This window comes from Myotis nattereri, assembly GCF_964212035.1.
Source record: "Myotis nattereri genome assembly, chromosome: 12".
NCBI lineage: Eukaryota > Metazoa > Chordata > Mammalia > Chiroptera > Vespertilionidae > Myotis > Myotis nattereri.
The window spans coordinates 10,284,582-10,298,155 of record NC_138087.1 but is presented as its reverse complement, the minus strand read 5'-3'; the positions used below and the strand labels follow the sequence as shown (position 1 = coordinate 10,298,155).

At 41.6% G+C, this 13,574-nt stretch overlaps 1 protein-coding gene across 1 annotated transcript in view; it reads left to right on the top strand.

Moving 5' to 3' along the window:
• The window catches only part of FANCC (FA complementation group C), a 167,656-nt gene that overhangs the window by 83,630 nt on the left and 70,452 nt on the right, over nt 1-13,574 (top strand). The window contains exons 4-5 of the mRNA XM_081103534.1: nt 8,334-8,447; nt 9,351-9,415. Coding sequence (XP_080959660.1) covers nt 8,334-8,447; nt 9,351-9,415 — 179 coding nt within the window. The remainder of the gene's footprint in view (nt 1-8,333; nt 8,448-9,350; nt 9,416-13,574) is intronic.

Here is a 13,574-nt window from a genome sequence, read left to right as displayed (position 1 = left end):
TTGGGTTCTTTAGTTCTTCTAGTTTTTCACCGTTACAAGTAATGCTGCTATGAATTAAATCTTTCCTTAGGATGTATTATTGGAAATAAAACTACTGAATAAAAGGATACCATTTTTCATGCTTTGGCTACATGTCATAAGTGAGTTCCTAGAAAAGCTTCACAAATGTGAGCTCCCAGCAGCAAGAGTGCCCCCCTCACCACTTCCCTGCCGACACTGAGCATTATGGTGGAGGTTGGTGGTTTTTTAACAGGGCATGAGGTGGGCTGGGGAACTGATTTTTGTAATATTTAATGTTTAAAAAATCAGTTTCTAACAATATCATTTGGAAATTTGGGCCAGGACACGTCTCCCAATTAAGTTATTTTTATGTTTCCAAGACCTTAAGTGTTACAGTCAGCTTGTCTAATGCAGGTGTGTGGATACTCTCTAGGGAACTGTTTATGGCTATTTTAAACATTACTCAGAAATTATTTACACTCCCTCATCACACCTTCTGAATCTGTTGAATGTCCTAGGTTTGGGGATTTTTTTTTTTTAACTTTCACTGGCATGGCTACCAAAGTAATCCATGCAGTTGTGGGAAGCCCCCACCGCTTGTATTGGTCCCAAGGCACAGGATGTGAGTGCCTCTTGGAGGCTCGGGCGAAAGCCTTGGCATGGGTTTCCTTTAGACCCACAACCTTAACTGACCCTGGTCCACCTATTGTACACACACTACACTACCTTTATCCCAGCTGAGTCTGTAGTCCTGTGTGCTTTAATTTGTTAAGGGTCAATCATGTACGTTATGATGAAGCCATCTTTTATAGGTGGCTTAATTGAAACTTTGCTTAATTGAATTTTATTAAAAACTGACTTTTAAGGGAGGTGTCATACTTAGAAAGCTTAGCACAATGCTTCACACAATAGTGAGCACTCAATAAATTTTAGTTCATAACTATTAGAACTAGAAATAGTTCATAACTATTAGAATTCCCTCAAGCAGCCACACTCATGGGGATGCAGGGGCTGAGAGCTCTCCCTGCAGAGGGACTAGACCAGACTGAAGCCTTGAGTGGCTGAAGACCTGTGACCCTCAGGGGCCTCACACAGGGAAAGTCAGCCCCAGGTAGGGCTTTGGGAACTAGTTTGGGCTTCATCTAAGAATAGTTGGGAGCCTTAAAGGGCCCCCAAAGGGCCTTCAGCTGAGGACCAATTAGATTTGCATTGTTTAAAAAAACAAATCAAAACAAGGATTCCAACTGCCTCCTGCAGAGAGGTTGCAGGGAGGCTCCTTTTAAGGTGGTTTAGAGTAGCCAGCCTTGGGCATGTTACTAAGCTCTGTGTGTGCCAGTTTGCTCATCTAACAGATTCAGCAATAGTACCTGCCCTGTAGGCCAGCGATGGGAACCTTTAGAGCTGGGCGTGTCAGCATTTTGAAAAACCCTAACTTAACTCTGGCGCCGTGTCACATATAGAAATCTTTTGATATTTGCAACCATAGTAAAACAAGACTTATATTTTTGATATTTATTTTATATATTTAAATGCCATTTAACAAAGAAAAATCAACCAAAAAAATGAGTTCGCGTGTCACCTCTGACATGTGTGTCATAGGTTTGCCATCCCTGCTATAGGTTGTAGGGATTAAATGAGTTGCTATTTGTAACTTTCTTTGAACAGCTTCCTAAACAGCTTGAAATGTGTGTTTTTGTTATTTTAAATAGAATGCCAAAAGTCTGGTGGCAGAAGGCTAATCACTTCCAGTTCCGTCCCCCCTCCATCTAGCATCAGAATGACCCAAACTACCCCGACTGAGCCCCTGGCCACCAAGTTTTCAAATCCAGCTCAGCCTCCTCCTCCCCTGCCTGGTCTGGTGTGGGTACCTACACATGGATGTGTGGCATATGGCAGACCAGGCCTGGCTGGTCTTTCCTTGACCACACCACCTGCATTGCCCCCCACACAGGGGTCAGGCCCAGTGCCCCTTGCTGAGTGCACCACCTGTGCTTCCTGCTGTGGTAAACTAGGCAAATCCTCCAGGAAGCTCTGCCCTCAAAGGATGACCCCTGGCTGCCATTTACCTCTCCTGGCTTTGCCGCCCTCACCACACTGCTTGCTCTCACCCAGACTGCACTTGGTGTTTGAAAATAACTGAGCAATGGACTCTCCTGGGCTGTCATCAGCTCCTGTTTGCTCTCCGTTTCCATAAAGGACATCTTTGAACTGGAAGGAAAAAAGGACAGTTAGCATGCAGTGGCTTCCATCCAGCCTTTCCCATGCTAACCAGGAGCCTCTGCGTTATCTTAGACTTCATAAGTTCACCTTAACGCTGTAAACGTCCTGTTTTTCTCCCTCTCCTGTGGATGCATTCTTTGTAAATTATGTTTTACATGGAAATGTATATCTGCAGCAAACTTTAATCATAATATCGTCACTGAGTAGTACTATCTCAAAGCTGCTTTGTTAACTTGCTGTGATCTTTGCTAATTTGAAAACAGTGGACGGGATCTCATTGAGGGACAGCAGTTTGAACCTGTGTGCCTCGGCAATGTTGCCTGGAGTCCTGTTCTGAGGCTACTGAGCGATTCTGAGCTCATGGAGGAAGGACCACACTCCACCCGGGAGGGTGCATGCCAGGTCTGCAGTGGGCCCTTCCTCCCGGAGACTCCTCAGGATTGTGGGGAGAGGGAGAGGCGGCACAGAGGTCTCCTGGGTGTTTCCAATGCATGATTACGGTTAATGGGGGGCAGCATTTTCAATTTATTTTACATCATTGTGAAATAGTTTGATAAAATTGAAAGGAGTCCAGGACACATTAGTGATGCTCGCCCTGGGCTCTTCCCTCGATGTGACTGTCTGCATGTCTATTTGTGTGTGAGCTCACACATTTATATGCATATATTTGTTTTATCTTGTAATATCCTATATAATAAAAGGGTACTCTGCATATAGACTGAAAGGCAGAACAACCAAACAACCAAAGGTGTAATATGCTAATGATATGCTAAGGCTGCTCAACCGCTCACTATAATGTGCACTGACCACCAGGAGGCAGATGCTGCAACTCGTAGGTTAGCTTGCTGCTGGGGTCCGGCCAATCGGGCCTGAGCAAGATGGGCTGGACACGCTCTGGAGCCCTAGTGGGGTCCCTCAGCCTGACCTGCGCCCTCTCGCAATCTGGGACCCCTTGGGGGATGTTGGAGAGTTGGTTTCAGCCCGATCCCACAGGCCACTCCACTTGGGAGGGCGCCAGACACAGGGCTCATGGCTGGCGAGCACTGCTGCGGCAGAGCAAGCCTCTCTGGATCGCGACTGATTGGGCGGGAGCCCACGGCAGGCACAGTGGAGCCGGGATGAGCGGGAGCGGCAGGTAGGAGCTGCAGGCAGCGTTGGACTGTGGCTTTTGGCCCGATCCCTACAGGCCACCCAGAGGGACCCCACCCGTGCTTGAATTCTTGCACCGGGCTTCTAGTGTACTTATAAAATGTAGTGCAGGATTTAAAAAATGTAAAATGACTATTTCCCTGGGAATATACTGAAAACCACTGGGCTGTACACTTTAAAATGGGAGAATTTTATGGTATATGAGTTATATCTCAATAAAGCTGTTAAAGAAGAGAATGTCCCATCAGTCCCAGTTCTCAGCCTGAATGCTGTCTCTGGCAGAAGACACAGTGTCTTCAATCCAGGGCTGCGCCGGCTCATCCAGGTGTCCCCGCCTCTGTCCGCCCGGCTGCCTCTCCAGGAGGGGGTGGTTTCTGTCTTTCTCTTTGGTGGATCCTGGCCTGGCCTAGACCTCCTGCCCCTCTCTTTTGTCAGAAGCCTTAGACTTAGAGCATTAAGCAGCGAGCGCCCTCTCTGGGGATCGAGTTTCCCCTGGAAAAGGCAGCAAGAACAGTGACCAGGAGCCTGTCCTCAGTATTGTGACCACTAGGTTTCAGGGGGAAAAGGAAGAAAAATGTTTCCTATATAATAGCATTTTACTTCTCTCTCTTCCTTTCTCAGTTCTTCCCTGCCTTTAACTAATAAAGAATGTGGAGGTAGAAGCGGTTCTCTCTAAGGTTCTCCTCATTGTGACTGAGCGTTCTTGGCCTGGGTGGGGCCGAGAGCTGATGCTGGAGAGCTGAGGACCAAGAGCCTCCCTCTGGGCATCAGTGTGGAGTTAAACAGAAAACGCAGGTGACATTTGTCATGTTGGCTATTTTTAAAGTCTGTCATTAATATAAGAAACTTCATATTCGTAGTATGTAATCTGTCTTGTAAAGAATAAGAAAGACAGAAGGTAAATATTCCTCTAGAGAATAGCAGAGTTTTAAGATTCGTTTCCAATTTAAGTCCATTTGTTTAGCCAGTGTATTCATGTTTAGATCTGTTATATTAATGTTATTAATTTTTTCATTTATATACACAGTTAACTAAAGAGCTTTTTCAAGCACCCATGTCTGTATTTTTAAGTAAAGTTTCTTTTGTTGTAAAAAAATGTTTTCAAATACACTTTTTCAAAAAAATTATTCTTTCTTGATTATAAAAGCAGTACATTCACATATAAGAAAGTGGGAAGTATATTAAAGTAGAAAGAAGAAAGAATATATAGCACCACCCTAGAGGCTGTTAACATTTGGTGACACTTTCTTTCATTATTTTTTCATTCTCATGTATAGATTATTTTTATGGATTATTTCATGTGTGGATTGATGTGATCTTTTCTGTGTATAAAATTTTACATCTTTCTTCATTTAACATCCTATCTAATAAAAGAGAAACATGGTAATTAGCGTACGACCGCTACCCTTCCCATTGGCTAATCAGGGCGATATGCAAATTAACTGCCAGCCAAGATGGCGGCCGGCAGCCAGGCAGCTGGAAGCGAACATGAGGCTTGCTTGCTTCAGTGATGGACTCCAACATTCCCCGCCTGCCTTGCCAGCCTCTGAACTTGCAGTTTAAGAAACATTGTAACAAATATAGAAGCTAAACAAAACCCCAGAAACCTGCTTTCAGCCGGCCAGGATCTCAGAGCTGGAGTTATACACTGTTTCGATTATAGAACGCAAACAAACCAGATACCTGCTTTCAGCAGCAGAGGCCTCAGAGCTGGAGCCAGAGCTAAACCTGGCCCAGAAGAAAAAAAGAAAAAAAGAAAAAAGGATTAATTGGGAGCTTCAGTCCCAGCCTGAAAACAGCCCTCAGCCCCTCACCCAGGCTGGCCGGCACCCCCGTGGGGACCCCCACCCTGATCCAGGACACCCTTCAGGGCAAACCAGCCAGCCCCACCCATGCACCAGGCCTCTATCCTATATAGTAAAATGGTAATATGCCTCCCAGCACTGGCATCAGCGGAGCCGCGAGGCCTCCCGGCACCGGGATCAGTGTGGCAGTGGGGAGCGCCCAAACCCCCTGATCGCCCTGCGGCTCTGTGTGTGACAGGGGGCGGGGCCACAACCTCCCTATCCGCCCTGCTCTGTTCGTGACAGGTGAAGGTGCCCCAATCCCCTGATCAGCCCTGCTCTGTGCCTGATAGGGGGGAGCTCCCCAACCCCCTAATCGCCCTGCGGCTCTGTGTGTGACAGGGTGCGGCGCCTCAACCCCCTGATCGGCCCTGCTCTGTGTATGACAAGGTGCGGCGCCCCAACCCCCCCCCCCCCCCAACAGGCCCTGCTCTGTGTGTGATGGGGTAGAGCCATAACCTCCCCATCGGCCCTGCCCTGAGTGTGACAGTGGCGGCGCCCCAACCCCCTGATTGGCCCTGCTCAGTGGGTGATAGCGGGTGGAGCCCCAACCCCCTGATCGGCCCTGCCCTGAGTGTGACAGGGGGCGGTGCCCCAACTCCCCTATCAGCCCTACTCTGTGAGTGACAGGGGGGAGCTCCTCAACCCCCTGATCGGCCCTGCTCTGTGGGTGATAGAGGGCGGAGCCCCAACCCCCTGATCGGCCCTGCCCTGAGTGTGACAGGGGGCAGTGCCCCAACTCCCCTATCGGCCCTACTCTGTGAGTGACAGGGGGGAGCTCCTCAACCCCCTGATCGGCCCTGCTCTGTGCATGACAGAGGAGAGCTCCCCAGCCCCCTGATTGACCCTGCTCTGTGTGTGACAGGGTACGGAGCCCCAACACCCCCTGGATGGGCCCTGCTCTGTGCGTGACAGAGGGGAGCTCCCCAACCCCCTGATTGGCCCTGCTCTGTGCATGACAGGGTACGGAGCCCCAACCCCCCTGATGGGCCCTGCTCTGTGCGTGACAGGGGGCATCGCTCCAACCCCCTGATTGGCCCTGCTCTGTGCGTGACGGGGTGGCGCCGCAACCTCCCCATCGACCCTGCCTTGAGTGTGACAGGGGGCGGTGCCCCAACCCCCCTAATCGGCCCTACCCTGAGAGTGACTGAGGGTGGCATCGCAACCTCCCAATCTGCCCTGCTCTGTGCATGACAGGGGATGGCGCCCCAACTCCCCAATCGGCCCTGCTCTAAGCCCGACCAGGGGCTGCACCTAGGGATTGGGCCTGCCCTCTGCCACCCGGGAGCAGGCCTAAGCCAGCAGGTCGTTATCTCCCGAGGGGTCCCAGACTGTGAGAGGGCACCGGGCCTCTAGTGATAATATAAACATTTAAAATGCTGTTATAAATTTTTCATAAACATTTTAATGGCTTATACAATGAGCCACTGTGTGAGACACTGTAAATTAATCATTCCCTGCTGTTAGACATCACTAATGAGAAATAGCACTGTAATGAACATCTTTGAGCATAGTCCCATTGTCATATTTGGATTTATTTCCTTAAATGTAAGCCAGATATATTAAAAGTTTTTTTGTTGTTGTTGTTTTTTTTAATATATTTTATTGATTTTTTACAGAGAGGAAGGGAGAGAGATAGAGAGTTAGAAACATCGATGAGAGAGAAACATCGATAAGCTGCCTCCTGCACATCTCCCACTGGGGAGGTGCCCGCAACCCAGGTACATGCCCTTGACCGGAATCGAACCTGGGACCTTTCAGTCCGCAGGCCGGCGCTCTAGCCACTGAGCCAAACCGGTTTCGGCAAAAGTTTTAAATGCTTTTAAAGCCTTATCATATTGCCTCAAGTTGCCTTCTGTAAGTCAGGCATCTATCAATCTATAAGGCGTCTTTGTTCAGGTTACCAACCTCTGGGCAGACATAGCCCTGGCAGTCCAAGCTTGAGGGTGTATTGTAGACTGTTACGCCTGCCCCGCTCTCTGTGGGTGCCTCACTGTGCCACAGGAGCACTGATGCGTGGATGCTCATTTATATTCTTTCCATGGCTCACCCTGAGTACTTATTTCTGAGAACCCAGATTAGTATTAATTAGGTATTCATATCTGTAAAACCTTTAATTTGTTAAGTGAAAAAGTAAATGTTGGTATGTTGATATTTAAATTTACCCATTTTGATTATGAGGGTGAGCATTTATTCATGTGTTTCTTGGGCATTTGTATTTTCTCTTATGAATTATCTGTTTATACTCATTTTATACTCAGTGTTTGTCATTTGATATTTTGGGTATTACTTTGATTACATATGATCTGAATTATTTGTAGTCAATATTCCTGGTTTATACTTATTTTATGAAAAACAAAAGGTTTTATTTTTATTTAGAATAATCAATTATTTGCTTCCTTGATATTCAGTTTACAAAGTTCTTCCCCACTTAGACATGTGAAAAGCACTTATATTTTCTTCTTGTTTATTATTTCATTTCATTTTTACATTGACCTCTTGAATTTATGTTAAATTCAAGTATATTTTGATGAGTAGCATTAGGTAGGAATCTAATTTTTTTCAAAGTTTTCTCTGCACTATTTTTCACATAATCTTTCCCTAGTGATTAATGTGTTTTTTTGTCATTTGATTATCATCTATTCTGATAAAAATATTTTGCTGAATTTAAAACCAATAAAGATTACATTCTCAATATGGTTAAATCACTGTTCTTTATATATTTTTGTTTCACTGTTAACATTTGTTTAAATTGACTTTGAATTTAATAATTGTATTACTAACTTATTTCTTCTTTTTATGAATGTTTTTATTGATTTCAGAGAGGAAGGGAGAGGGAGAGAGAAACATCAATGATGAGAGAGAACCATTGATTGGCTGCCTTCAGCACGCCCCCTACTGGGGATTGAGCCCGCAACCCAGGCGTGTGCCCTGACCAGAAATCGAACTGAGCCACGCTGGCCGGGCTATTTCTTCTTTATACATTAAATCAAAGTGAGCTGAATATAAGGGCACATTAAGATTACTCATTTACAAATGACCCTGACTCTAGGCATTAAACATAAGAGGCACTTGCATTCACATTTAAGAACTTTTTTCTCTTTCTGTTCATGTTTTTAGGGGTGGTTATCTCATATACTTTCAGCATTCAGATTTGATATAAAAGAAGTTGGTCTTTTTACTCAAAGTCTTGGGTATGCACCTGCAGATTATTATCCTGGTTTGCTAAAAAATGTGAGTATTTTTAACTTATTAGTATTAACATTTTCATTGGTTAATATATCTCCAGCAAAAAGAATAAGTGGAAGTATATCACTTCTCCAGAGGAGATGTTTAACTTTTCTATGTTTATCTCTTCTTACGTTGGGCGGACTTATGGCCATGTAAGGAAGAAATGTGAGATGGGAGGTTATGGGAAAGAAGAAGGAAACCAGGAGAGGTTATTCTAAATCAGCCAACTTCTCTGTCTCTTAACATATTTCATTTATCCTCTCAAAGATTTTTAGGAGAAGAAATTCGTTAACCAATGTAAATACAGTCTTCCATTGTTAGACAAATTTTGTATTTAAAATGGCATGGTAGGAATTTTGTGCTAAAGCAAAAATAAAATCTAATAACAACCTTGTAAATACTACTATATATTTACATCTTAGTATTAAAGCTGTGTATTCTTCTGCCTTTAATTTTAGCTAGATTGAAGAAGTTTTAATTTTGATCTTAACATAGCTCTTCTAAAAACTGTTAGGAGATTTTTCAATATTTAACTATTCTGGTCTTTTGGATGCTTTATACATGAATAAAAAATAAAGATTAAATTAAGAAAGAAAAATAAAGTAATTCTAACGTGGTTTTATTTTTAATGGGTTCGGTTTTAATTCTTAGGAAATTACTGATCTGTCTGTTGTTTAAGTAGGAATCTGCTTAAGTAGGAATTCAGAATAACAGGCAGTAAACACAAAATTCAAATTATTAGTAAATAAGTTGGCACTGCCTCTTTTCACTTTGACAAAGTACAAGGAGAGAGCTGGCGGAAGAGGGTAGGGAATCTCAACGGAAATACCACTCACATCAGGAAAATGGAACTGATGTCATCCTGTTTGCAGTGCGAGTTAACCTGCAACTGATTTTGTTTTACAGATGGTTTTATCATTAGTGTCTGAACTCAGAGAGAATCATCTTAATGGATTTAACACTCAGAGGCGGTAGGTGTGGAACTAAACAGCCCTCTTCTCAAGTTTCAAAATGTATGTTTGGTTATGAGAGAAAAAGTTATAATTCTTAGGAAATGCATGTTCATAATTATAGTTATATCCATTGTGGAAAGATTATTTTAGTTGAATACATGGAAAATTGGTGAATTTTACAAACTTTCTTTTTTAAGCCCTGTTCTCAACTTTCATAAGGCAATAAATTGTGTAATGTGTCACATGTTCCCATGGCGTAAAAAGCCCTCCATATACAGTAGGGAACACAGAACAAGTGCTCAGCTCCATGTGTGTGTATCATTTACACACACACACAACCAGGATGTTTACAAGACAGCAGACACTTGATGTGCACATATGACTTATATGACTATTTTAAGAAACGATATTCCAAAATTTAGACTAAACAAATCAAAGAGTCAAATTAAATAGCAGTTAATCACATTATAAAATGTTTCTTCACTATGAGAAAGAATTCAAAGTTGTTTTCATTGGTGAACATTTTATTTTTAACAAGTCATTCACTAAAAGAATCTAGGGACCAAGGCACGTTGTGATTTTTTGTAAAGCCATTGCCGGTGAAAGCTCTATCAGGTATGGTGTTTGCTCTCAGACTTAGAAATCCTTTGCATCTAACCCAGCCATGGGCAAACTACGGCCCGCGGGCCGGATCCGGCCCGTTTGAAATGAATAAAACTAAAAAAAAAACACAAACAACTGTACCCTTTTATGTAATGATGTTTACTTTGAATTTCTATTAGTTCACACAAACACTCCATCCATGCTTTTGTTCCGGCCCTCCGGTCCAGTTTAAGAACCCATTGTGGCCCTCGAGTCAAAACGTTTGCCCACCCCTGATTCTAACCCTTAGTAAGCTATAAAATTCTTAAGCAAAAACATGAGAAAATCTTCATTACATTGGATTTGGCAGTGATTTTTTGGATATGACATCAAAAGCACAACAATAAAAAAGCTAGATAACTCGGACTTCATTCAAATTAAGAAGTTTTATGAATCATAGGATATTATCAAAAAAGCAAAAAGCCAACCAACTGAATGAGTAGATTGGAAATCATATATCTGAAATCATACACCCAGAATGTATAAGAATTCCCAAAATTCAATATTATAAAATTAAATTTTAAAAAAATGGCCAAGAGACTTGACTAGACATTTCTCCCAGGAATATGTACAACAGGCCAATAAACACATGAAAAGATGCTCAACATCAGTAATTATTAGGGAAATGCCTATCGAAATCACAGTGGGATACCATATCACACCTACTAGGATAGCTATAATTTAAAAAAACAAACAAAAATGAAAATTAACAAATCTTGGTGAAAATATAGAGCAGGTAGAACCCTTGTGTTTTGCAGGTGGGAATGGAAAAAAGTACAGCCACTGTGGAAAACAGTTTGGCAGTTCCTCAAAAAATTAAATACAGCCCAGCCAACATGGCTCAGTGGTTGAGTGTTGAACTATGAACTAGGAGGTCACGGTTCGATTCCCAGTCAGGGCACATGCCTGGATGTCCAGGTTGCAGGCTCGAATACCCAGTGTGGGGCATGCAGGAGGCAGCCGGTCAGTGATTCTTCTATCATTGATCTCTCTCTCTTCCCCTCTCAGAAATAAATTAAAAATATATATATATATTTTTAAAGTTAAATGCAGAATAACCATAAGACCCAACAATTCTACTCCTAAGTACATATTCAAAAGAAATGAAAGCAGGGGCTCAGATATCTGTACACCAAGTTTATAGTAACCCAAGTGCCTATCAACAGATGAACAGAGAAACAAAATGTGGTTTACAAATACATTACAATACTATTCAGCCATAAAAAGGAATAAAAATTGTATATATGCAAGAACATGGATAGACTTTGAAAACATCATGCTTAGAGAAGCAAGACACAGAAGGATAGATAGTGTATGATTCCACTTATATGAGATACCTAGAATAGGCAAATGAATAGTGACAGAAAGCAGACTATCTATAATAATAAAAGCATAAGATGTTAATTAGACTGGATGTCCTTCCTTTCGGACAAAGCTGTGGCAGGCGGGGGCCGAGGCAGAGGCGGCCGCCATGGCAGTGGGGGCCAAGGCCCTTGCACGAATTTCATGCCTTAGGTCTCCAGTGGGTTATAAGTGTCTAGAGCGAGTGGAGTGATTGCTTAATAGGTACCTAGTGTTTGGAGGGGATGAGGAAAAGCTTTGGGTATAGATTGTGGTGATGGGTACACAGTTTGTGAATGTATCTAATGCCACTGAATGGTTACCACTTACATATGGTTAAAATAATAACTATTATGTATGTTTTATTGCAATAAAAGAAATTAAACTTGAAGAAAAAACAATTGTGATACCATCTATAAACTCCCTCAAATGACTAAAATGTAAGACACATTAGCATGTGTTGGAAAGGATATGAAATTACCGGATCTTTCATAAACTGTTTGGGAGAATGTGCATAATATAAACATTTTTGTAAACAGTGTGGCAGTTTAATGTAAAGTTAAACATAAACTTACCATATGACCCACCAATTCCATTTTTGAGTTTTTACTCATGACAAGTGAAAACATAGGTATTCACAAATATTTCTGTATAAATATTCATAGCTGTTTTAGTTGTAATAGTTCAAAACCAAAAATAATCCAAAGGACCATTGACAAGGGAATGGGTATTTTTAATTATTTTAATAAAAATTAGGGTATTTTAATAAAAATTATATATTACCACCATTGAAAAAAATGAAAAAACAAGTCATAAACTGAGAAAGTATTATGAAATTGCACATCTGATAAAGGGCTCAAACTCAGAATATATAAAGAATCCAGTAATAAGACAAATAACCCAGTTTAAAAACTGGCAAAAGATTGGAATACATGTCACCAAAAAATGTATACAAATGGCTTATTTCAAGAACATGAATACTGGTATATAAATGTTTATAGCAGCATTGTTCATAATAGACAAAAAGTGGAGGCAACCCAAATATCCATCAACTTATGATTGGATAAACGAAGTATGCTATGTGCATACAATAGAATATTATTCCTAAGAAAAAGGAACAAGGTACTGATTCATGCTGCAGCACGTGTGAACCTCAAAAACATGCTTAGTGAAAGAAGTCAGTCATAAAAGAACACACATTGTATGATTCCATTTTTTTATAAAATGTCCAGAATATGCAAATCTATATATATGTTGTTGCCTATGGCTAGAGGTAGGAACAGGGATTTCCTACAAATGAACACAAAAGATGGAAATGTTCTAAAAGTAGATGATGATTGTTGTCCAACTCAATAATTTATTAAAAATCTTTGGATTGTACATTTTAAATATGTGCATTTTGTGGTATATAAAGTATATCTAAAAATATAAGATGAATCCCTAGGGTGCATGGAAAGCATTTACAGTCATTTATTTAAATACTAGGTAAGGACTTTGATTTAGCTTTGTGGTGAATGTTGAATAATGGGTCTTTTGAGTAATAAACTTAAAAATTTATTAAAGGGAACTTGAAAAAATCAATAGAAGGCAATTTGTATGTATACCCTATACCAAATCTCAAAACATGGTTTTATTTATTTATTTAGCCTCACCCAATGATACGCTTTATTTTTATTTTTTATTATTTTTTTCATCAAAATGTATACTTTATTTTTTTTTGCTGTGACTCACTTTATTGCATTTCAAAGATATCACTTTTGTTTTTTTAACAAATTCCTATCTTACCTTAAATTTGTTTTATTAATTTTTAGAGAGAGAGGAAGAGGAGGGAGAAAGAGAGCGAAACATTGATGTGAGAGAGAAACATCGATCAGTTGCCTCCCACACGCACCCCCACCAGGGATTAAACCTCAACCTAGGTATGTGTCCTGACTGGGAATTGAACCTGCAACCTGTTGGTGTACAGGACAATGCTCCAACCAACTGAGCCACCCAGCCAGGGCAAGTTGATGATTTTTTAAAACTTAGATGACAATAAACTAAAACTAACCCTCTCTCTCTCTCTCTCTCTCTCTCTCTCTCTCTCTCTCTCTCTCTGGAAGATATCTGCAACCTATAAAACAGACAAATATAGAAATGCCTCCTGCAAATGAATTATAAAGAGACAAACACTCCAGTATGGAAATGAACAAGA